General features: G+C 38.6%; 1 protein-coding gene across 4 annotated transcripts in view; it reads right to left on the bottom strand.

The window, feature by feature from the left end:
* Positions 1 to 459: 459 nt before the first annotated feature.
* Positions 460 to 26,852, bottom strand: part of SPATA17 (spermatogenesis associated 17) — a 202,159-nt gene continuing 175,766 nt past the window's right edge. For 3 of the 4 annotated variants that reach the window (XM_040460974.1, XM_040460977.1, XM_040460976.1), the window contains one exon: positions 4,479 to 4,702. In XM_040460974.1, the coding sequence (XP_040316908.1) occupies positions 4,622 to 4,702 (81 nt within the window). In that variant the 3' untranslated portion in view covers positions 4,479 to 4,621. Of the gene's footprint in view, positions 743 to 4,478; positions 4,703 to 26,852 lie in introns of those variants that run through there. The other variant, XM_040460975.1, reaches the window with a different exon arrangement.

Below are 26,852 nucleotides of genomic sequence, written 5' to 3'. Positions count from 1 at the left end.
CCGCAAATGTCTTCTCGATTTGAGGGAGGCTACACGTTTCTGGTCCCATACCCACTGGTCTATGTCTGTGTTCACAAGTTCAATGTCCTGAGGGGGTTCTAATGGGTCTGATGAGTCCCTATTTCCCTCAGAGCAGAGCTGTCACACCATACCACTTCATTCCACTCATACTTTAAACCATTCATCATTCATACTTACGTGTTGGCTGCCTTTAACTTGGGTACCCCAAACTGGCTTCATCCATTGTGACTAGGGCAATGGGGTCAGAATATGGCCACTTCAGGGGAGCCATTTGTGGCACTTTTGGTCACCAGGGGCTGTGGTTGTGACAGACATTCTCAGAGGCAAGATACCCACTATTCACACACTATGTGTACATAGATCCACACTATAATTATGAGCAGTTGGCTATAAAACGTTATAGTTCGTTGAATCACTGTAAGAAGTATGGTTTAAGTGTATTTTCTGTAGGATACTCATTTTTATTTTACTATTATAACTGCAGAATTTTTGAATGAACAAACGTGTTTCCAATTTTTTCTTTGGGACAAAGAAGAGAGAGAGAAAGAGAGAGAGAGAGAGAGAGAGAGAGAGAGAGAAACTTCAGAGGTTAAAAGACTTGCGTCAAGGTCACTCAGCAGTCACAGAAGTAGAATCCAGGAATCCAGGCAGTGGGGGTCCTTCTATTCCACACTCATTTCACACTTTAACCTCCTTTTTATCTTTTGTCTTCTTTTACTTTCTAAAAACAAAACGGTACAATGAACGAAGAAAAAGAACCCAGTAACAAGAGTTCTCAAATTCTCTATTTAAATCTTGCTCACATAGAGTTAGCTCAGTTAGAAGTCTGGGAGGCTACACCATGATATGATTCATGCCCAGCCCTGCTGGAATTACCCTATTCTTTGATCTCTGTCCACACCGCTGAAGCTCCTGGTAGCCATGCCGATCATATGTGCCACCAGACACGTAGAATGCCCAGCCCACCTGCCTCAGTCAAGGAGAAGCAGCAGACTGTCTTCCTACAGGCAAGTGGGTTGTTGTATTATCCTTATTCAAAGGACCACAGAGCCAAGAAAAAGATGCTAAAGATACCTTGGTTTTGTTTCATTTTATTTTTTGCCGATTCATTATTACTAAATTGGAAAGGGTTATAAATTCACATAGTGTCAAACTGAATGACAAAGTTTCATCATTTCTCTTATTGAATTAAAAAAGTAATCCCCAGGGGCGCCTGGGTGGCGCAGTCGGTTAAGCGTCCGACTTCAGCCAGGTCACGATCTCGCGGTCCGTGAGTTCGAGCCCCGCGTCAGGCTCTGGGCTGATGGCTCGGAGCCTGGAGCCTGTTTCCGATTCTGTGTCTCCCTCTCTCTCTGCCCCTCCCCCGTTCATGCTCTGTCTCTCTCTGTCCCAAAAATAAATAAACGTTGAAAAAAAAAAAAGTTAAAAAAAAAAAAAAAAGGATTCCCCAAAAGGCACATATATAGCTTATATGCCTGATTATTCCTTTCTCTTCAGATACCTTCTTTTTCCTTACATGTTTGCTAAGACCTTATTTCTTCTGGGAAAAGACAATAGAATTTCACCCCTTTCCTAACTCAGGTGCTGACTAAATGTACTTTTTATTTTAATTTTTTTTCTCAGCTGTTTGAGTGATTTATGTGCCAAATTCCTATGAAAAGGGGTATGGGATGGGGGGGGAAGTACATTGGTTTTCATGCATCATAATTTAATTAAAACAACTCATCTGGCCTCAAAATTTAACCACATTTTAGCAGAAAGATAGCTTGGACCAAACAAAGAAGAATCTGAAAAACTTGGAGAGCACATAATGCAAGACAACTCACACTGATGCCAGACTAACCAATGATTTCACCTTATTTTGCTAATTTTTGTTTCACTTGAGTCCTTAAAGAAACTCTTCTGCCTGGAAAGATGGATGTAGCAGTCTTTATGGCAAAGCAGTCTATATCCTCCAAAGGCTCTAGTATAATCCGATTTTCAACAAAGCTGCCTTTAGGAAACTGTAACCAAAGGTTACAAAAGTAAGCAGTTATAAAGAAAAGTTAAAGAAATTATAAGGAGTCATATTCTTTTCAGAGAGCAGATTTTAAAATATGTGCGTATTTAAAATCTAATTCACTCTCAGCCATTTCCAGGCTGAAATCTTAGTGTATTAATCAAAATGGGTAGCGTTGGCTCTGTTTATCCTAAACGCAGACGTGCTAAGGAAAGAAAGATTAATCTGGTAAAGGCATCACTATTCTAATCGGACTGATGGGAAAGTGTAGTATGGGTGTAAGAGGCAATGTAGGGTGAATTATAGTGAAGTGATGAACTACCTTGAAGCTGAAGCAATCAAATAGATAGCTCAAAAAATTACTATGGCATCTTTATTCAACACTTTGGGGTAAGTGTCCCCGTCTTGGCCTTCTTCACAAAGAACAGAAGCACTCTGTTGTATTTGCTGAAATTAAATCTTAATAGGAGAGCCTCAGCTAAGGCTGCTACCCTCCACTTACCAAAATTAAACACTAGGCATTAATTTCCTTTCCAAGAAGAGGAGATGACATTTTGATAATATTTTCAATTCACAAAATAGTTCCAGATCCAAGAGAAGCGTTAGCAAAACATTTTTTTTTTAAAATTTCTATCTCATATTTCCGTCACATATCTGTGCATTGGGCACTCTTTTTAATTAAAAGTAATGTGAAACATTTGTTACTCATCCTTGTCTTCCTTATAAATAACTTAGCAAGTAATTATTTTGTCTTCAGAAAAAAAGATAATTGTCTCTAAATTACGATGATTGAATAGAAGAAAGTCAAGATGTTTCTGTAATTGGTAAAGAAGGGCAAGTAGCCCCTATTGGAGTATTTTGTTTCAACACTTTGCTTTTGTCTGATTAGAGGCAAATTTCATAAAATGAGACTACAAAGAGGCGTCATCCAAAAAGGAAATCATAATCTCACTATCTAGGGATAACTAATGCTAACATTTTGCCTTTTAAGGATGTATACATATGCATGTAATATGCAAATAAGTGCATGCGTGCTTTTATATATACATACACATTATATATATACATGTACACACACACACAGTTTTAATGAAATCGGACTACACAGGTTCTGTTGAATTCAGCCTTCTTTTCTTAGAAATATATTATAAGCATTTTTTTTCAAACTAATAGGTAAAGATCTATGTTAGTATTTTTGATGTCTTCAGAATGTTGCATTTCATGTCCTCATTTATTTAACTCAGCATTTATTGAGTGTTCATGCTGTTTTCAACCTTTCACCATTATAATGGGCTCTATCTTTGAACTAATATCTGAAGTCATACACAAAAATGGAAAATTTTATGTAAACCATTTCATCCTGGGGGCACCAGCATGGCTCAGTCAGTTAAGCACCTACTTCAGCTCAGGTCATGATCTCGCAGTTTGTGAGTTTGAGCCCCGTGTCGGGTTCTGTGCTGACAGCTCGGAGCCTGAAGCCTGCTTTGGATTCTGTGTCTCCCTCTCTCTCTGCCCCTCCCCTGCTCACGCTCTGTCTCTCTTTGTCTCTCAGTAATAAATAAATGTTAAAAATTTTTTAAAACTACTTCATCCTGTGAGTCACAGATACTAGATAGATGCTCCAATCTGTACTGATACTTTATAAACCTTTGAAACCACAATTCCACTTGGCATTATATGTATGCTTTTGTATTAGCCCAGGATATTTCATATTTCCCTTCATATATTCCCCTTCATATATTCCTTTGGAGTAGTTAAGAGGTAGATATTAGTATCTACATTTAACATATAGAACAACTTTGAGGCATCCAAAGTTGTAAGTGGGGAGAGAAGTTAAACTGACATGAAATCTACAGAACCCAAGTTGCTTGAATCTACTCTGTGCTCTTTCCAATGAACCAGTCCTGTTTTTCCCTTGCTTCTCGGTGGGGGAGGCTACCTAGGGAATTTCACCCAGCATGATTTCTCAAGGCTGCGCTTTTCCCTCAACTGTAGTCATCTTTGCTGTCTTCTTACCATACCTCCTTTAATTTGGTCGAAAGTGCCACAATCTCTATTAGCCTTACTTTATTATAATCACTTGCTATTCTAAAACTTCTCAGCAATTAAACAGTTTTCACTGACAGCTTATTTTGTGATCTTGAAGTTTATATGGGTATCTCTGTTCTTTTCCGTACTGTAAACTTTGATAATCAGAGAACTTAGACACTACTTATTTGGAATCCCCTAAAGACAACTCATATTTCAAATAGCACACATACTGAATATAATATTTTATACTATTTTAACTTTTGGACACTATCAGTATTTTTTTCATTGCATTGTGTAAACCTATTTACTGTATTAATCAACTTAAAAGGTTACCTCAGATTTTTGTCAGTTCTCTTAATGTGTTTTGAGTCTATTTGGGAGATTTGAAAAAGAAAATCCATGATTTTTGAATGTTAAAGCCATTAAATCAGAACAAAAGATAAACTTTTATTATAGATAAATATTATAGCACAGTTTTAAAAATGCTTGGGAGTTAAAGTCAATCTTGTTTGATTTTTAAAATGTTTTTAATATACTTTTTGAAATACTTCTTAGCAAAATAGCATACCTTTATACAATTTGTCCAGCTTTTGAATATAATTTTCCATACTTTGAGAAGAGATCAAATGATGGTAATACAGTTTGGAAATCCTGGGAGGAAAAAGATCAAAGATTACCACAGAGACCTTACTTTGTATTATTATTATTATTATTATTATTATTACTATTTCATTGTAATTTATATTATATTACACTTTTAGATAGCTATTTAACTGCACTTCACATTTCCTGTTATATCCTCAAATCAGACAAAATTAACAGATAATTGTTATCAGTTGAAAGCCAGAGGTACAGAAGTTTCCTTAAACACATAGCTTGTCATAGTCATGGGTGGCACTATTAAGAACCTCTGAGTGACGCAAAGACCACACCTAGTCACCTATCTTAAAGGAGCTTACGATCTAAATTTTTTTACCTTGACCTATAAGTCCCCCCACATAGTTGTACTTTTGGGTCCTTTTCGGACATGACTTCTTTTCCTCTACATTCCCCCTCTTTTGACCCTCTTTAGCAACACTTGTTTACGGAACACATTTCTTCGCAGTCTTTATAGTTACAGACGCCTCCACCTAGACAGCTTTATCTCCACTTATTTCCATGGCCCATTCCCTCCATTTATCACATCTCTGTTCACAGAGGCCTTCCCAGACTACCTGTATATATAAAATAGCACTCCTAAAACGTTCTATTGTCTTAACTGGCTCTATTTTCTTAATTGCCGCTCCAGGATATTGAATATTTGTTTATTTTGTGTCCCACATGAGATTATAAGCTTCATAGGAATCGGTGCTTTGTTTTGTAAGAAATAGTTGTTGACTGAATGAATGACATGGGAAAGGTGATATACCCAAATACTCATAACAGAGGGCAGACTGTGGTAAGTACCATAGCATTGATTCAAATGAATGCTAAAGGAGTTTAGAGGGGAAAAATCATTTTTTTTTTTTTTTTACTCAGTACCCAGAGAAGCAGCATTTGAGTGATACAAATGGATGCTCTTCATGCATGTTAAAAAGGCACAATAAGAGGTAAAGTACTAAATCAACAGTGAATGCTATCGATAAATGGTCAGACTATAAAAAAATATATGTGTCTCCTTGTAAAGGAGGCCTATACTTAATGGAGATGATTTGGGGTAGTTTTCTTTTTCTTTTTCTTTTTTTTTTGTTTTTTTAAGAAAAACTTGGAAACAAGGACCTTTGCCCTGAGCCCACCTCTTACAGAGTTCATCCATTACAAACACACAAAACACACATGTACTGAAGAACATGAGAGTATCTTTGCCACTAGGGACCTGGCTCTCTCCTCCGGCTAGAGGTCTTAACCCTAATTCTCTGCTTTTAGGACCAACGTTATCCAGGCCCCAGGGAGAAGCCCCACACCTGTTGCTCTGTGTTAGTGAAACAAAGTGACAGAGCCCAAGGGACATGAAGGCAGTTATGCTTTAACAGATGCTGCTTTTGAGTATGAAGAGAATTTAAGCGACAGAAACACTTAGATAAAAAACTAATTAATTTGAAAAAAATAGCAAAAATGCAACAGAACTTTATATAATCAAGTACTATTTTCCTGTGGTGCCCAATATCCATATTCTTGCTTTCTTTTTAGTTCAAATTGTGATTCTAGAGGTACTCAGGAATCGACACGGTATTTGCAAGGGTTGCCAATGACATAGTAGGAGCATTTTGCAGTAGTAAATAATTCATATTACTCTTAAATTTGAATGTATGGAAGTTAGGCATATGTGTGAAGCATGGTAGTGATTTTTTATGTAGGCACACAGAAATCTACAACTGTGAAGAGTTTTCTTTTTAAAGTTTCTTTTTATTTTTTAAATTTTATTTATTTTATTTATCTATTTTATTTTATTTACGTTGAGAGAGAGAGAATCGGGGAGGGGCAGAGAGAGAGAAAGACAGAGAATCCCAAGCAGGCTCGGTACTATTGACACAGAGCCCTACACAGGACTTGATCTCATGTACCGTGAGATCACGATCTGAGCTGAAATCGAGTTGAATGCTTAACCATCTGAGCCACCCTGGCGTCCCAAGTGTTTTCTTTTTATAAATACACACGGCAATTTATTTTTCAAAAAACTAAATGAGAGATTAAAGGAAGATGGAGGCGTAGGAGGACTCTGGGCTCACCTCGTCCTGCCGATCTCTTAGATTCCACCCACATCTGCCTAAATAACCCCCAAACCACCAGAAGACTAGCAGAATGGACTCTCCAGAGCCAAGGTAGACAAGAGGCTCACGGAAGAGGGTAGGAAGGGTGGAGAAGCGGTGTGCGCTACACAGTCCTGCGGGAGGGAGCCGGGGCGGTGGAGGGGCAGCCCACCTGGCAAGGCAGAGCCCCGGAGTCTGGTTTGCAAAAGCGGAGGGGCTGGACTCCATGAGTTCTGACAGCCAGTGGGACTTAACATCTGGAATGTTAAAAGTCAACAGCTCTGCTCTCGGAGAGCACGGAGGGCAAGGGGACGTGGGGAAGGAGAGTTGTTGAGCACCTGAAGACAGAGCTCAGCTCAGTGGGGGAACAAAGGCACTGGCCAGTACCATCTCCCTCTCCCATCCCCCAGCCAAAATTCCAAAGGGAACCAGTTCCCATCACCGAACTTGCTTGCACGGTGCAAATGCCCGTAGATTCTGTGGCTCCATCCCTCTGACGGGCCTGCCTCCCTCCCTGTGCTCAGGGCCCCTCCCGCAGGGGGCCACTGATAGCAAAGGGAGTTAAGCCTGCCCCTCCCGCCCCTATGCTTACCTTGCAGATCCACCCTAGCTAATACGCCCTTGGCCAGATCTCATCAAAGCAGCACCACAAGCCTGGCAGTGTGCAAGCAGCCCAGACAGGGGCCACACCACTCCACAGTGAGTCCTGCCCCTAGGAGAGGGGAAGATAAGGTACACACCAGTCTGACTGTGGCCCCAGCAGTGGGCTGGGGGCAGACACCAGGTCTGGCCGCAGCCCCGCCCACCAACACAAGTTACGCTGGACAGTACAGGGGACATGCCCTGCAGTTTGGAGCTATAGCAGGGACTACCCAAAATGATGAAATGGGAGAATTCTCCTCAAAAGAAACTCCATGAAGTAGGGACAGCTAACAAATTGATCAAAAATGATTTAAGCAATATAAAGGAACAAGAATTTAGAATAATAGCATAAAATTAATCGCTGGGCTTGAAAAAAGGATAGAGGACAGCAGAGAATCTATTGCTACAGAGATCAAGGGACTAAGAAATAGTCATGAGGAACTTAAAAATGCTATAAATGAGCTGCAAAATAAAACAGAGGCGACCACAGCTCATATTGAAGAGGCAGAGGAGAGAATAGATGAATTAGAAGATAAAATTATGGAAAAAAAGGAATCCGAGAAAAAGAGAGATAAAAAAATTCAGGAGTATGAGGGGAGAGGTAGAGAACTAAGTGATGCAATCAAATGGAACAATATCCGTATAATAGGAATTCCAGAAGAGGAAGAGAGAGCGAAAGGGGCTGAAGGTGTACTTGAACAAATCATAGCTGAGAACTTCCCTGATCTGGGGAAGGAAACAGGCATTGAAATACAAGAGGCACAGAGAATTCCCTTCAGATATAACTTGAATCGATCTTTTGCACAACATATCATAGCGAAACTGGCAAAATACAAGGATAAAGAGAAAATGCTGAGAGCAGCTAGGGATAAACAGGCTCTAACTTATAAAAGTAGAAACATAAGAGTAGTAACAGACCTATCTACTGAAACTTGGCAGGCCAGAAAGGAATGGCAGGAAATCTTCAATGTGATGAACAGAAAAAACATGCAGCTGAGAATCCTTTATCCAGCAAGCCTGTCATTCAGAATAGAAGGAGAGATAAAGATAAAGGTTTTCCCAAACAAACAAAAACTGAAGGAATTCATCACCACTAAACCAGCCCTACAAGAGATCCTAAGGGGGATTCTACGAGTGAAATGTTGCAAGGACCACAAAGTACCAGAGACATCCCTACAAGCATGAAACCTACAGACATCACAGTGACTCTAAACCCATATCTTTCAATAATAACACTGAATGTAAATGGACTAAATGCTCCAACCAAAAGACATAGGGTATCAGAATGGATTAAAAAAACAAGACCCATCTATTTGCTATCTACAAGAGACTCATTTTAGGCCTGAGGACACCTTCAGATTGAAAGTAAGGGGATGGAGAACTATCTATCATGCTACTGGAAGTCAAAAGAAAGCTGGAGTAGCCATACTTATATCAGACAAACTAGACTTTAAATTAAAGGTTGTAACAAGAGATGAAGAAGGGCATTATATAATAATTACAGGGTCTATCCATCAGGAACAGCTAATAATTATAAATGTCTATGCCCCAAATATAGAAGCCCCCAAACATATAAAACAATTAATCACAAACATAAGCAACCTTATTGATAAGAATGTGGTAATTGCAGGGGACTTTAATACCCCACCTACAACAATGGATAGATCATCTAGACACAGGATCAATAAAGAAACAAGGGCCCTGAATGATACATTGGATCAGTTGGACATGACAGATATATTTAGAACTCTGCATCCCAAAGTGACAGAATATACTTTCTTCTTGAGTGCACATGGAACATTCTTCAAGATAGATCACATACTGGGTCACAAACAGCCCTTCATAAGTATAAAAGAACTGAGATCATACCATGCACACTTTCAGACCACAATGCTATGAAACTTGTAATCAACCACAGGAAAAAGTCTGGAAAACCTCCAAAACCTTGGAGGTTAAAGAACACCCTATTAAAGAATGAATGGGTCAACCAGGCAACTAGAGAAGAAATTAAAGAATATATGGAAACAAATGAAAATGAAAATACAACAATCCAAACGCTTTGGGATGCAGCGAAGGCAGTCCTGAGAGGAAAATACATTGCAATCCAGGCCTATCTCAAGAAAGAAAAATCCCAAATAAAAAATCTAACAGCACACCTAAAGGAACTAGAAGCAGAAGATCAAAGACACCCCATACCCAGCAGAAGAAAAATAAATAATAAAGATCAGAGCAGAAATAAACTATATAGAATCTAAAAAACTTGTAGAGCAGATTGATGAAACCAAGAGTTGTTTTTTTTGAAAAAAATGAACAAAATTGATAAACCTCTGGCCAAGCTTCTCAAAAAGAAAAGGGACATGACCCAAATAGATAAAATCATGAATGAAAATGGAATTATTACAACCAATTCCTCAGAAATAGAAGCAATTATCAGAGAATACTATGACAAATTATATACCAACACACTGGACAACCTAGAAGAAATGGACAAATTCCTAAGCACACACACACTTCCAAAACTCAAACAGGAAGAAATAGAAAACTTGAACAGACCCATAACCAGCGAAGAAATTGAATCAGTTATCAAAAATCTCCCAACGCATAAGAGTCCAGGACCAGATGGCTTCCCTGGGGAATTCTACCAAACATTTAAAGCAGAGATAATACCTATCCTTCTCAAGCTGTTCCAAAAAATAGAAAGGCAAGGAAAACTTCCAGACTCATTCTATGAAGCCAGCATTTCTTTGATTCCGAAACAAGACAGAGACCCAGGAAAAAAAGAGAACTACAGGCCAATATCCCTGATGAATATGCATGCAAATCGAATTCAACAGTATATAAAAAGTATTATTCACCATGATCAAGTGGGATTCACTTCTGGGCTGCAGGGCTGGTTCAACATTCACCAATCAATCAACATGATACACCACATTAACAAAAGAAAAGATAAGAAACATATGATCCTGTCAATAGATTCAGAAAAAGCATTTGACAAAATTCAGCATCCTTTCTTAATAAAAACCCTCAAGAAAGTCGGGATAGAAAGAACATACTTAAACATCATGAAAGCCATTTATGAAAAGCCTGCAGCTAATCTTGTCCTCAGTGGGGAAAAACTGAGAACTTTCCCCCTGAGATCAGGAACATGACAGGGATGTCCACTCTCATCGCTGTTATTTAACATAGTGTTGGAAGTTCTAGCATCAGCAGACAACAAAAGGAAATCAAAGGCATCAAAATTGGCAAAGATGAAGTCAAGCTTTCACTTTTTGCAGATGACGTGATATTATACATGGAATAGACGCCACCAAAAGTATGCTAGAACTGATACATGAATTCAGCAAAGTCACATGATACAAAATTAATGTACAGAAATCAGTTGCATTCTTATACACTAATAATGAAGCAAGAGAAAGACAAATAAAGAAATTGATCTCATTCACAATTGCACCAAGAATCATAAAATACTTATGAATAAACCTAACCAAAGATGTAAAAGATCTGTATGCTGAAAACTATAGAAAGGTTATGAAGGAAATTGAAGAAGATACAAAGAAATGGAAAAACATTCCATGCTTATGGATTGGAAGAATAAATAGTGTTAAAATGTCAATACTACCCAAAGCTATCTACACATTCAGTGCAATCCCAATCAAAATTGCACCAGCATTCTTCTCAAAACAAGAGCAAGCAATCCTAAAATTTGTATGGAACCACAAAAGTCCCCGAATAGCCAAAGTAATTTTGAAGAAGAAGACCAAAGCGGGAGGCATCACAATCCCAGACTTTAGCCTCTACTACAAAGTTGTAATCATCAAGACAGTATGGTATTGGCACAAAAACAGACACATAGACTAATGGAATGGAATAGAGACTCCAGAATTGGACCCACAAAAGTATGGCCAACTAATCTTTGACAAAGCAAGAAAGAATATCCAATGGAAAAAAAGACAGGGTCTTAAACAAATGGTGCTGGGAGAACTGGACAGCAACATGTAGAAGAATGAAACTAGATCACTTTCTTACACCATTCACAAAAATAAACACAAAATGGATGAAGGACCTGAATGTGAGACAGGAAACCATCAAAATCCTAGAGGAGAAAGCAGAAAAAAACCTCTCTGACCTGAGCCACAGCAATTTCTTACTTGACACATCTCCAAAGGCGAAGGAATTAAAAGCAAAAATGAACTATTGGGACCTCATGAAGATAAAAAGCTTCTGCACTGCAAAGGAAACAATCAACAAAACTAAAAGGCAACCGACAGAATGGGAAAAGATATTTGCAAAAAACATATTGGACAAAGGGCTAGTATCCAAAATCTATAAAGAACTCACCAAACTCCACACCTGAAAAACAAATAATCCAGTGAAGAAATGGGCAGAAAACATGAATTAACACTTCTCTAAAGAAGACATCCAGATGGTCAAGAGGCACATGAAAAGATGCTCAACGTCACTCCTCATCAGAGAAATACAAATAAAAACCACAATGAGATATCACCTCACGCCAGTCAGAGTGGCTGAAATGAACAAATCAGGAGACTATAGATGCTGGAGAGGATGTGGAGAAACGGGAACCCTCTTGCACTGTTGGTGGGAATGCAAACTGGGTGGGTGCAGCCACTCTGGAAAACAGTGTGGAGGTTCCTCAAAAAATTAAAAATAGATTTACCCTAATGACCCAGCAATAGCACTGCTAGGAATTTACCCAACGGTTACAGGAGTGCTGATGCATAGGGGCACTTGTACCCCAATGTTTATAGCAGCACTTTCAACAATAGCCAAATTATGGAAGGAGACTAAATGTCCATCAACTGATGAATGGATAAAGAAATTGTGGTTTATATATACAATGGAATACTACTTGGCAATGAGAATGAATGACATATGGCCTTTTGTTGCAATGTGGATGGAACTGGAGAGTGTTATGCTAAGCGAAATAAGTCATACAGAGGAAGACAGATACCATATGTTTTCACTCTTATGTGGATCCTGAGAAACTTAACAGAAAACCGTGGGGGAGGGGAAGGGAAAAAAAAAACTTACGGAGGGAGGCAAACCATAAGAGACTCTTAAAAACTGAGAATAAAATGGGGGTGGGAGGGAGGGGAGAGTGGGTGATGAGCATTGAGGAGGGCACCTGTTGGGATGAGCACTGGGTGTTGTATGGAAACCAATCTGACAATAAATTTCATTTAAAAAATAATAAAATAAAAATAAAAATAAACTAAATGAAAAAGTTAATTTTATTATTTTAGTTTAAACTTTTGATATTTATTAATTATATTTATCCCTCATTTTGATATAATAGATAATTCTGAATTAAATGAACTCATTTGATATAATAGATAATTCTGAATTAAAATAACTCATTTTTAACGTGGTAAGGTCCCTTCCCTAAGGAAAGAAAAAAAAAATACCTCAAGGCAACCTGACTATACACATATGTGACAACTTCCCTCACAACCTTGTAACATGAGACCACTTACTCAGACTACATGTTTGTGTGTTACCATATATGGGAGACAAAGAAGTAAAAAATGTATTTAAAAAACTACACCACGTGGTGATTGGGGCTCAGTTCTTTGGTAAGAACCCAACTGAGTGCTGCAGGCAGGAATAAAGTTGCTTCCTGGAAAGAAAAGCCTCGGTGTCAGGACTCTCTGTGTAAGAATCCTGCTACATTAAAACATGGAAATAAGTTAAAATTTTTGTTTTTTACACTTACTTTAATTTATACTTGATAAAAATGTATTCAAACTGTATATGTTTTAAATAGATTTATATTTTCTGGGGTGTCTGGGTGGTTCAGTTGGTTAAGCGTCTGACCCTTGGTTTTGGTTCAGGTCATGATCTCACGGTTTCATGAGTTCGAGTCCCTTGTCGGGCTCTGTGCTGACACTGTGGAGCCTGCTTGGAGCCCTCTGTCTCCCTGTCTCTCTGCCCCTCCCTCATGTGTGCTGTCTCTGTCTCTCTCAAAATAAATAAATAAACTTTACAAAGTCTTAAATAGATTCACATTTTCTTTTAAAATCCAGTTTATATCATCATTAATAATGTAATAATAATTAGATCAAAATCTTAGTTCTAAAAATGTAATTAAATAAAAAAGGGGTGCCCAGGTGGCTCACTGGGTTAAACATCCAACTTTGGCTCAGGTCATGATCTCATGGTTTGTGGGTTTAAGCTCCACATCAGACTCTGTGCTGACAACTCAGAGCCTGGAGCCTGTTTTGGATTCTATGTCTCTCTCTCTCTCTCTCTCTCTCTCTGCCCCTCCCCCACTCATACTCTGTGTCTCTGTCTCTCTCTCTCTCTCAAAAATAAACAAACATTAAAAAAATTAAAAGCAAAAACAAAATAAAAATAAAATTAGATAAAAAAATAAAAATATAATCAATGACTGCTGAAATAAATATAAGAAAATAAATTACATGCACTACATAATTATGTATAACTTATGTCTTTTATCACTCACCCAAACATTACAGACCCACCAATAGATAACCGAGTCATGGTAACAATTATTAAATCCTCATCTTTGATATTTTGTCAACTTTTGGTCTTAATTTTACATGGAGTGCTTGGTGCTTTGGCCTTGTGCTCTATAAAAGTTAGAGGTGGGAATACTCTTCACATGCTTGCAGACCTATTCAGCTGACCTCCACCCTCCTCTTCTCCAGACACAGAATGCTCTTCCTCCAAAGGCCTCACTTTCCAACCTTTCAAAATCATCTTTGCATCTGTCTTATGAACCACTTTCATAGTCTGAACACCTGTCTAGAAGTAGCAGTTTCCCAAACTGATAAAAAATGGAAATGGTGTAGTCTGAGGTTTCTTTACCTCTTACATCTCAGGTAGTTCTCCACATTTGACCAAAGTATTCTAGTGCTGATTAGGCTTACTTCGTACTAATGCTTTCCCTTATTACATAGGTAATTTTTTGTTTCCGTCAGTAATATCCCTAAGAATGTTCCATTGTTTTATTTTTTTTTTACTGAGGGGAGTTTTTGTTTGGTTAATTTCTTTAAACCCTCTTACCCTGGACCCCATCTAATCACTGACTTTTGACTTTTGACAATGGTGGTGTGGCATAGTACAAAGGGCTCTGGCCTGGCTTTGGGGCCACTGATTCATTTGTCAAACATGTGCTGGGCCCCACACCAAGCTCTAGCCTACCCAGAACCATGAGGGAATCCCTGCATTACCATTTACTAGTGTTCTCAGCTTGGATGAGGTCTTCAATCTACTTGAATTTGTTTACTCATCTGGACTCTGGTTTCTGAGTCCAATATGTAAAAAAGAGTTTGGAAGTCATCACTCCCATCACATCACGACAGGAAAAAGTTGAACAGATTTTAAGTCAATTGTTCTTGGATCCATAAGCAAACTGAGGTCACTGGGCAAACTTCCTCCTTGAAAATGGGAGGGACAGGCAGATGCAGAGGATCACAACTTATTTGGGAGGAGAAGTTCAGGAAGAGAAGCACACTGAAGACAATACCCCATGAACACCTTCAACTGTAATTGACAAATTGTTGGTGGCTCAGTGTAGACTGGTTGATAGTTAAGAACTCTGAAGGGTCCTGTAATAGGAGGGCTCCTGTGCTGTCCTGAGATTTACCCCTAGGAGGTCTACCCGGTTCTCACTGTGAACTCACTCGTGCTTCCAGCAGAGGGGAAGGGTTAAAGTAGCCATTTATGAATATTCCCAGAATGCTCTGGTCTCTTTAACAAGTCCTATCCTAAGTGAAACTACTTTACCGGCCTGGGGGATCATCAAAGCCTGACCAATCTGAGGGAAGAGAAATACCCAACTAAGGGTCACTAAAAGACTGAGACCTAATCATAGGACTATAGAACATTTCCCCTCCCCACAACTTACCACCACCTCATTAGGCTCCTGTATGAAAAGCAGGGGATCACAGCCAAAATCATTACAAGCCTGAGACCCTATTTAAAGAGTCTCTAAGTATACTCAAATAAAACAAGGAAGAAAAGAAAAAGGACACTGAAGAAAATTTTAACTCTGATACCACAGCTATAGCAAACAGTAAATAGCCTAATTCCTTGGCAGAAAACATAAAAGCTCATACTAAAGGCCTATGCACTTTAGTTCTTTTTACTTAATATACCATGACTAGTGTCTAACAAAAATTTAAAACTCATGCTAAAAGGCCAGCAATAACAAAAACACCCAAAAAACCCAAATCTGAAGACACAAGCCAAACATCAGAAACAGACTCAGATATGCAGGAATTTTGTAATTATAAGGCTAGGGATTTCACTATGACTAATAATAAGCTAAAGGTGCTGATGTAAAAAGTGGGCCACATGCAAGGACACACAGGTAATGTAAGCAGAGAGACAAAAACTATAAAAAAAGAACCCGAGGAAATACTAAAATTCAAAAACACTGTAATAGAAATAAAGAATGGCTCTGATGGATTCATCAGTAAACTGGACACAGATGAGGAAAGAATCCGTGAGCTTGAAGACAGGTCAGTAGAAATTTACAAAATTGAAATTCAAAAAGAAAAGAGAATGAAAAAGTGAAATAGAACGTGCAAGATATGGAAGAGGTTCACAAGAACTCATCACATTAGGTTTAATGTATGCATACTGGGAATTTCAGAAGACATAGAAAAAGGAACAGAAAAGAACATTTCAAGTAATAATGGTTAAAAACTTTCCTAAATTGATGACAGACATGAAACTAGACTCAGAAAGCTGAGAGATCATGGGAAATTTACACTTAATCATGTCATACTCAAACCGCAGAAAACCAAATACAAAGAGAAAAATCTTGGGGTGCCTGGGTGGCTCAGTCAGTTGAGCATCTGACTTTGTCTCAGGTTATTATCTCGCAGTCCATAAGTTTGAGCCCTGCATCGGGCTCTGTGCTGACAGCTCAGAGCCTGGAGCCTGCTTCGGATTCTGTGTCTCCCTCTCTCTGACCCTCCCCTGTTCATGCTCTGTGTCTCTCTGTCTCAGAAATAAATAAACATTAAAAAAAAAAAAAAGAGAGAAAAATCTTAAAAGAATCCAAATGGTAAAAAACCACCTTACATACAGAAGATCAAGTTTAAGAATGACATTGAACTTCTCTTCAGAAACCATGCAAGCAAGAAGACAGTGGAGTAAAAGGTGTTGAAAGAAAATAACCAATACCTACAATTCTGTATCCAGAATTAGCCTTCATGTAAAGGAGAAACAAAAACTTGCAGACAGACACATATTTTGATGACAAATGAAGAACTCTGTCACAGGCACAGCTACTTTGCAAGAAAAGCAATTTCTTTTCTAAACAAAGAAAACTTTGAAGTTTTCAGAGAGAAGGAAAATGATACAGGTTACAAATGGGGAGCATTAGATATGAAATAAACGAAGGTAAAATGAAACCTTTTGTTTTCATTTTTCTTAATTACCTTTCAGGTACCATCTTGTTCAAAATAATAACAAAAATATAATCCGTGATTATAGGTTATAGATGAGGTAAATGAATGACCACAATGTTGTAAGGGAAGGCAGGGAGGAAGGGATTGGAAATAACCTGCTATAAGGTAGACAAACTATGTAGGAAGCAGTATAGTGTTATTTGAAAGTGGACTTTGATTGGTCATAAATGTATATTCCAAACTCCAGAGCAAACACTAAAAAAATTTTTGGAAAGAAGTATAATTGATAAGCTAAGAGAAGAGAGAAAATGGAATCATATAAGATGCTGAATAAAACCAGAGAAGCCTGAAAGAGTGGAAAGCAAAAACAGAAACAAAAAATGAAGAATGTAATTGATGAGAACAATGTAATTGATGGAAAACAGTTACAGATACAGTAGATATTAATCTAACTATATTAACAGTCAGTTTACGTGAAGAGTCTAAATGCATCAATGAAAGACAAAGACTGTGAACAAAAAAACAACTTTATTTATTTATTTATTTATTTATTTATTTATTTATTTATTATTAGAGAGAGTGAGAGCACACACAAGCAGGGGAGAGGAGCTGAGGGGGAGAGAGAGAGAGAGAAAGAGAGAGAGAGAGAGAGGGAGAATATTAAGCAGGTTCCATGCTCAACACAGAGCCTGAGGCAGGGATTGATCTCACGATGCTGGTATCATGACCTGAGTCGAAATCAGTAGTCAGACACTCAACCAACTGAGCCGCCCAGGCGCCCCTAGACCCATTTTAAATAACAAATACAAACAGACTAAAAGTAAAGGTATAGAAAAGATATACCATGCTAACATTAATCAAAAGAAAGCTGGAGTAATTATACTAATTTCAGACAAAATAGACTTGAGAGTAAGGAAATTATCAGGGATAAAGACAGGTATTTCATGATAAAGGGGTCAATTCTCAAAGAAGACATAACAGTCTTTAATGTGTATTTGCCTAGCAACAGAGCATCAAAATACATGAAGCAAAAGAGACAGAAGTGCAAGGAGAATTAGTCACTGTAGTAGTCACCCCTTTCTAAATAACTGACAGAGCCAGCAGGCAGAAAATCAGTAAGTCTATATTTGAAAAGAACAGCTATCAATCAACTCTGCCTAACTGACATTTATAAGACTACTGTATCCAACAGCCAACATATGCTATTTAAAGAAACATGTTTATTATTATTATTATTATTATTATTTTTTGAGAGAGAGAGAGAGAGAGAGAGAGAGAGAGAGAGAGAGCGCATGACCAGGGGAGGGGCAGACAGAGGGAGACACAAAATCTGAAGCAGGCTCCGAGGTCAGAGCTGTCAACACAGAGCCCATCGTGAGGCCCAAACTCACCAAACCATGAGACCATGACCTGAGCTGAAGTCAGACACTTAACTGACTGAGCCACCCCGGCATCCCCAGTCAACATATTCTTAAGCTCACATGGATCATTCACCAAGACAGACCACATTCAAGGCTATAAAATGTATCTCAACAAATTTAAAAGAGTAAGTGTCATACAAAGTATACTGTAATATCGCAATGGAATTAAACTGGAAATCAATAACAGAAAGATAACTGAAAAATCCCCAAATATTTGGGGATTGAACAAAATACTTCTAAATACATGTAGGTCAAAGAAGAAATATCAAGAGAAATAAAAAAATATTTCAAATTAAATGACAATTAAAATACAATTTATCAAAATTTGTAGGATGCAGCAAAAAGAGTCCCTAGAGGGAAATTTATAGCATTGAATGTATATAGCAGAAATGAAGAGAGATCTAAAACCACTAATTTGAGACTCCACTTTAGAAAACTGCAAAAGAAGAAATTAAATTGAAAGTATGTTGAAGAAAATAAAATCAGAGCAGGTATCAATGAAATTGAAAACAAGAAATCAATAGAGAAAATCAACAAAACCAAAAGCCAGTTCTCTGAAAAGATCAATAAAATTGATAAACACCTAGCAGGCTAATAAAAAAAAGAGAAGACACAGATTACTAATATCAGAAATGAAAGAGGGATCATCCCAACTGACCCCACAGACATCAAAAGGATGATGAAGGAATATTATGAACAACTCTATGATCAAAAATTTAATGACTTAGGTGAAGTGGACCAACTTCTTGACAGACACAATTTACTACAACTCACACAAGGAGAAATAGCCTATCTGAATCCACCTATATCTATTTTTAATAATTTTTTTAATGTTTATTTATTTTTGAGAGAGACAGAGTGCGAGCAGGGTGTGGGGGCAGAGAGAGAGGGAGATGGAATCCGAAGCAGGATCCAGGCTCTGAGATGTCAGCACAGAGCCCAACACGGGGCTTGAACCCATGAGCTGTGAGATCATGACCTGACCCAGGTCGGATGCCCAACTGACTGAGCCACCCAGTGGTGCCCCAAGGCCTATATCTATTTTAAAAATTCAATCAATAATTGATCATCTTCCAAAACAGGCCCAGATGATTTCACTGGTGAATTCTACCCAACAAGGAAGATATGATACCAATTCTCTTTAAATTATTCCAGAAAATAATAGCACATTCTGCTTCATCAGCTATACAAGGGAGCTGCTGTGAGGATTAACCAGGATAAAACCCCCAGCACTTAGCACTAGTATTTTCTTCCCCTTTTCCTTCAATGGTAAAATGCTATTCATATTCTGCCCACCAGGTTATTTTAAAACTCAAATTCAATAAACTCCATTGACACCTATGAGAGACTAATTATGGGGCAATAAAGCAGCAAAGCGGCACTCAAAAATTTTTATCATTTTCCACCATCAGTAAAAATATTTTTGAGCAAGCACTCTTTAATATACACCTAATTATCTGTTTTAAATTCTACATGTATCATACTGTGATATTAAAATGTAAACAGGTATATAAATGAGGTAAAACTAAATAGAAGTAGAAATTCTAACTTTTTCTTCCTTCAGTCCTGGGGATCTTCTCGTGTACTTAATTTTGGACTCCTCTAATACGATGAGTGAAGCATTACCTGATCCTGTGTTCTAATCTCACCTCTGCCTTCCGGTAACATTTGAGCCCCTGCAGTGTGTACGTACTATGCTAGTTAGCTTCCAGCTGATGGTAACCAAAACCTGGAGGCCTCCCAGGCCAGGGAGAGAGTCGGACAATAGGCCCAATTTACAACTGTGTAGATAAATAAGCATCGACTCTTCAAGTACCTACGCTCTATATCCCCTAAAGAAAATTTTTCACAAATTCTTTATCGTTCTTATTTTTAAATTTAAACCTCCAAATTCTTCCTCATCCCTAGTCAACCAATAACTGCCACCTCGGGTATAGGAAAAGATGAATGTGTCATTCAGACAGCTTTGGTTTTGGTAAATACCTGGTGCTGCTTCTCGTTTGTTTCAACTTCGCCTCTGATACATAGAACAGGCCACCCTGCCGTGGGAGGCCCTTTATGAGTTCAAGAAGACTGACTGCACAACACTCAGGCAGTGTCACTTTTTAAATGGAGGGTGGGGGACTGCTTTCCTGAAAAATAACCTCATCAAGAAAAACACTGGGGATAGTAATTCTAAATCCTGCCATAGCCTTTGCTTGCCAAAGCAGACAGCTTTTGCTATTAGGATGCCTGGCCAAACACAAATAATCCACTGCTAAAATGAGCTCCTTGGGACAATTTAGGAGTCTTTGGAAGTGAACGGCTCTTTGAGCTGGAATGCAGCCCAGGTCCATTTTCAAACCCAAGTCAAAATGACAAAGAGCAAATTTCCTGGGCCACTCACCCCCTAAGTGTAAGATTGCTTTAGGTTGGCAGCTGGGCTGTTTATCTAGTTATTTAAGGCTTTTCACCAGGTACTCACAACTGAGTCCTTAAACAACCAGCTTGAATGTTGGGAAACAGGACAGGGCCGATACACCACAGCAAACACCTCTGGGATTGGATGGAAATCAAAGGCTAAGCGCATACTCTTCAGCTTAAAATACTTTTTAAAATATTCAGCTCTAAAGCATTGCAAAGATTTTTCTCTTAGATCTTAAAAAGAGAGAGGGAGAGAGAGAGAGAGAGAGAGAGAGAGAGAGAGAGAGAGAGAGAGGCAAGAACTTTTACCAGAATACTAAATACTATTTTAACTGAAAATACCTCCCAAATGAGACCACAGTTAAGTCTAGCTCGCACTTGGGCTCTTCCATAGTCTTCAAACAAGAGTTCATAGGCAGGTTGAAAAGATATCTCGGCATTGTTCCTGCACAATTAAACTTTGCTCTCATTACACGTGGAAGATTCTGTGATGGCATGAGCATTTCTACGGTTTTGAGAAAATATGGTTACAAGTTGCAGGAGTTCTTGTCTTCTCCCTGTTCACTCTGCATTTTCAGGAAAGCATCCTAAAGGGTTCTCTATTATTTGTGTTCTTCTGAATCCCAAAGCTTTAGGATTTATCATGTACTCTTCCAATTAAACCATTTGTGTATGCTCTCAAGGGACCCCTTTTTAGCGGACCCTGAGTTCAGGATGCACTGTCAGTCTGAACGTGAAAAGGGACATCAGGTTCATTTGTATATTACATTATGCTTTGAGTGTCACTGATGGTATTTGTAAGCGTCGTTTGGAAACTTTCTTGGGACTTGTATTCTGAGGCAATATTGCTTTGCAGCCAAACTTCTTGGGTTTGAAATCCAGCTTCATTCTTAAGAGCTCTGTGACCCTGGAAAACTAGCGTAACCTCTGCAGTTCCTGTTTCCTCATTTGAAAGAGATGAAGTAACATGAAAATAATACTTTACTCATAGTGCTGTTGCAATGATTACAAGAGTTCATACATATAAAGCATTTAAAACCATGCCTGGCATACAGCAGATACTTCATAAATGTTTGCTATTTTCAAACTAAGAAACTCTCAGGTGCCTTTAATTTGAGGGATGAAGGCAAGAGTTTTGAATGAATATTCCTAAATAGTTGCTTATTCAAAGGTCATTTATATTTGACTTTGCTATACACGTTCCTACTTTTATTTCAATGTGAGTACATCTGAATTCTAACATTGTATATTTGAGTTTCTATTGATTCTCTTTCCATTTTTATATATCTTTCTACTTACTAGATTTATCTGCTATAGTTTTATCTGTTTTATAAAATATTTATTTATTTTTGGGAGAGTGCAAGACGGGGGAGGGATGGAGAGAGGGGGACAGAGGATAGGAAGTGGGCTGGGTGCTGACAGGCTGTCAGCACCCAGCCCAGTGTGGGACTCGAACGGAACGCATGAACTGCGAGATCATGACCTGAGCCGAAGTTGGATGCTCAACCGACTGGGCCACCCAGGTGCCTCTTATCTGTTTTCTTTTATTTAGTTCATACTCCTCCTCCGTCTTTATAGTCTTGGTTATAAATGCACAGGCAGGAGGGTCGCCTGGGTGGCTTAGTCAGTTAAGTGTCCAACTTAAGCTCAGGTTATGATCTCGCTGTTCACAAGTTCGAGCCCCACGTCAGGCTCTGTGCTGACAGCTCAGAGCCTGGAGGCTGCTTCGGATTCTGTGTCTCCCTCTCTCTCTGCCCCTGCCCTGCCCTGCCCGCTGTCTCTGCCTTTGTCTCTCTCAAAAATAAATACACATTAAAAAAATGAAAAATAAATAAATAAATAAATAAATGCACAAGCAGGAAATGGGTGGCCAGACATGCAAAGTGAAGGATAAACAATGAAGTTTCTTGTTTGACCAGTTCATTGTGTTATGGTGGATAGGTATTATGGCCACAATAAAAGAGATATAGGATATAAAGATATATCAGAAGGAATAGATCTAGATATAGAAATATATTTGTACAGCCTTATCTGTTTACTTTCAACTAAAAACAGTAAAAATGTCATCTAAATAAGAGTCATTGAAATGGAACATCCAAGTAGATACAATGCTATAGTTAGAATGATCTGTAGCCTTTCAGTTGGTTTTGTGACAAAGCTAACGATACTAGGGTAAGAGGTTCCAGGAGCATTACTTTCATATCCAATAACAGCCCATCTTAAATAGACAGAATGCTGTATGAAACTGCACTAACAGGGAAGTTTGGGCTTGTATACGGTTAGTGTACTGGAAAATGTGCTGCAAAAATGCTCAGAGATAATATCAGAGTGGCTAAAGGCAAAACCACACAGAGTGGGAAGAGCAACTGAAATGAGGATTGTGACCTTCCTAAATACTATGTGTTTCTTAGTAAGAAAGAAACTGTATGCCTCTAGGTGATTTGGTACTTCAAGACACTTCTCGAGAGGGGAAAGAACTAAATAGACCGCTCACACTCTTCTCACTCTTCCCCAAGGTTTAGCACACTGTATCATACGACGCAGGGGCTTGGTCAATATTATGTGGCTGAAGGAATGACTGATGAAAAAACAGATGTGGCCTTCGGGAAACCACAAATCTGCTCAAAGTTTGGGCCTTCTGGTATAGCACCTCCTTATCCTCTCATTCAACCCTGTCACCCTAGAAGCCAAGAGAAGAAGATGGAAACTGCATGCCCTTTCTCCATCACCAAGAGAGTCCTCCTAAAGTCCACTCCACACTCAGGAACCTTTCCTTTTCCAACTAGCAGATGCTATATCCAGGTTCCTCTGTACCATCAGTAACCTGAGTCTAAAAGTATTTGGGGGAGAGACAGAGAAATCAGGAGAGGTAGGAGAGTGTGTGTGTGTGTGTGTGTGTGTGTGAGAGAGAGAGAGAGAGAGAGAGAGAGAGAGAGAAGAAGAAGAAGAAGAAGAAGAAGAAGAAGAAGAAGAAGAAAGAAGAAGAAGAAGAAGAGGAGGAGGGGGAAAAGGAGAGAGAATAAAGTAGGGAGAAAGTGAGTAACAGATATTCATCTATGGGCTCTATGGAAAATGAAGGGGGTGTGTTTGTCTTGTACATTACATCACCAGTACATCGCCTGTCCCGTCAGGACTCAATAAATCCTGGTTGAATGGAAATACAGGACTTCTCATTGTGGCCATGTTTTGCAAAGATGATAATGCCCAGATTCACCAGTCAAGAGGTTATAGCAATGTATTCAATGGTGACTTCTTTTTTTTTAAATTTTTTTTCAACGTTTTTATTTATTTTTGGGACAGAGAGAGACAGAGCATGAACGGGGGAGGGGCAGAGAGAGAGGGAGACAGAATCGGAAACAGGCTCCAGGCTGTGAGCCATCAGCCCAGAGCCCGACGCGGGGCTCGAACTCACGGACCGCGAGATCATGACCTGGCTGAAATCGGACGCTCAACCGACTGCGCCACCCAGGCGCCCCTCAATGGTGACTTCTTTATAAGAATGCTAATCATTGATCATCACTATTCAGAGTCCTTATTTGCAAATTTACTAAAATTTATTTGTAACCTCCTAATCAATGCTCACAGTGCTTTCACTCACCCACAGATATAAGCAGAGTGGCAAAAAAGCAGTGACCTGATGCACACATCCCAGCTGAGGCCTGCTTTCTCATTTCAGGTCTTATGCTTTAAACAAGTGTCCTTTTGTGTTCTAATTTTAGTGACACCTTTTTCACCTTTTTGTTGGTGATTTCACCATTTAAAATGGACCCCAAGGACAGGGCGGCATTGCAGTCTAGTGTTCCTAAGTGGAAGAAGGCTACTATGTTCCTTAGGGAGAAAAGATGTTAGATAACTTGCATTCAGGTATGAGTTCTAGTGCTGTTAGCCTGGAGTTAGGTGCTAATGAATCAACAATATATATAAATAAGCTTAAACAGAAACACACACAAATCAGTGTTATATATTGGTCAGTTGACAAAAATGTTGACTGCAAGTTCTCAGGAACCTAACCCTGTATTCTCCTTAGGAGCAGTGGTTCAGTATTTGCTGATTCAGTATTCACACTGACTTTATGGAACATAACCACTTCAAATACAAGAATCCCCTGTATGCCTATTGCACAGTAAAGCTATATCATGGTGCACTCACTGTCGAACAGACTTGTATACTCTACAAAATATTACAGATACATGCCTCCTAGGACACAAGTTACACTGAATGAACAAATGAATGAATGAGACCACAAATAAAAATATGAACTAAATAGGGCGCCTGGGTGGCTCAGTTGGTTGAGCGTCCGACTTCAGCTCAGGTCACGATCTCGCGGTCTGTGAGTTCGAGCCCCACGTCAAGCTCTGGGATGATGGCTCAGAGCCTGGAGCCTGCTTCCGATTCTATGTCTCCCTCTCTCTCTGCCCCTCCCCCGTTCATGCTCTGTCTCTCTCTGTCCCCAAAATAAATAAACATTAAAAAAAAATATGAACTAAGGGATTCACAGTATTGTTTACTATTCTTCACAGGGTAAGTTGTAAATAACTTTTCATGAACACTAACCATATATCAATTATAACTTGACATTTTGGTTTTATGAAAAGGTTTTTATTTCAGTATAATTTCACTGAGATTAAAAATAAAGTATAAATGAAGCTTTAATGAATAATTCTCATGACCCTCTACTAAACCTAGATCTTCATATCATCAACAGGAGTTATTGTATTTATTTAATTTCTTCTGCTCTTTTTAAGTAATTCATTTCATTTATTCACTCACTCTTTCTTCTTTCTTTCTTTCTTTCTCTCTTTTTTCTTTTCTTTCTTTCTTTCTTTCTTTCTTTCTTTCTTTCTTTCTTAGGCCAAGTGCTGCTCTAGGCAGTGAGGATATAGCAATGAATACGTCAGGCAAACATTCCTATCCTCATGAAACTTAAATTTCTAGTAACCAGAGACAGACAATAAGCAAATAAATCAGTTGGATAATAATACATGCTGTGAAGGAAAATGAGGCAGAGTAGGGAGAAGGGCTTGGAATTTCAAATCAAGTGGTCAGGAAAGACTATTCTCATATGACATTTGAGAACTAACTTGAATGAAATGAGAGCGTAAACTAAGAGCATTACTACAACCACCAAATTTGTCACTACAACATTAGTGTCATTTCAAGTAACCAAAACCCACTAAGCTATCCTAAAAAAGATCGATTTATCTGCTCTAAGATTTTTGGAGGGCAACATTTTCTGATGTCTGAAACCTATTAGTGCATTTGGCATTAGCAGTGCAGAATGTAGGTGAGCATCAAGCAAGTTTTGTGATGGGACTTATTATTATTTCTTGGTTAGCTGGAGGGGAGGCCTCTGAATAACTTATCTTCGTTGCCTTTTCTCTGGAGGCAGTGTGAAAGGGGCACCGTGGCCTTGTTGTATATGAACAGAGCTCCATTCATCACTTCTTCAACAGGCACTGCCATGGCTTAATGCTATCATCACACAACATGCATTGACACCTTCTCAGCTCCCCAGGAAGAGGTGTTCAGTGAATGGGGCCTAGCCCATAATTTCTAATTCCCACTGGTGCATTTACATCCCTTAAGTAGCACTGCCCAAGAGAGACATTTGGAGAAATAAAGAGGACTATTAATAATGGTTACTTCTTTCTTTCATTCGACCACAAATGGTGTCTAATGTCAAAAAGTAATTAGCCAGAAAAAATATTCACATAGAAATAATACTTGATGCATTATCTGGATAAGTGGCAGCTGGAGAATTATTTTTTTTTATAACAATGACTAACTTTTGTCAGGGTTAGGTTTTGGGTTTTTGTTTTTGTTTTCTTTTCTTTTTTGATTATGGGCTCCAGTGAGAAAAAGTGATCCTCCTTCCAAAGAAGTAACAGATGCACTTTCCCTCCACTTTCCTTGAAACTGTTCACATCTAAGTTTTTGTGATGGGATTTATTATTATTTCTTGGTTAGCTGGAGGGGAGGCCTCTGTCTAACATATCTTGTTCATTTTCTAATTACCTCTTGAAAATGCAAACACCTCTGAAACAATAAACTGGCAAATTTAAAAGGTGTAGCTAACTGAAATGAAGGGCAATTTTCTACTTATTTTAATGGCTTTAAAAGTGTAAATCTTACCCTTGGAATCAACTAGTCATCACATCTTAAAATAAAAGTAATATGACCTTGCCTTCAGAAAAGCCAGTTTATC

This window comes from Herpailurus yagouaroundi, unplaced genomic scaffold, assembly GCF_014898765.1.
Source record: "Herpailurus yagouaroundi ecotype Mexico unplaced genomic scaffold, PumYag 253, whole genome shotgun sequence".
Lineage (NCBI taxonomy): Eukaryota > Metazoa > Chordata > Mammalia > Carnivora > Felidae > Herpailurus > Herpailurus yagouaroundi.
This window is presented reverse-complemented; position numbering and strand designations above follow the sequence as displayed.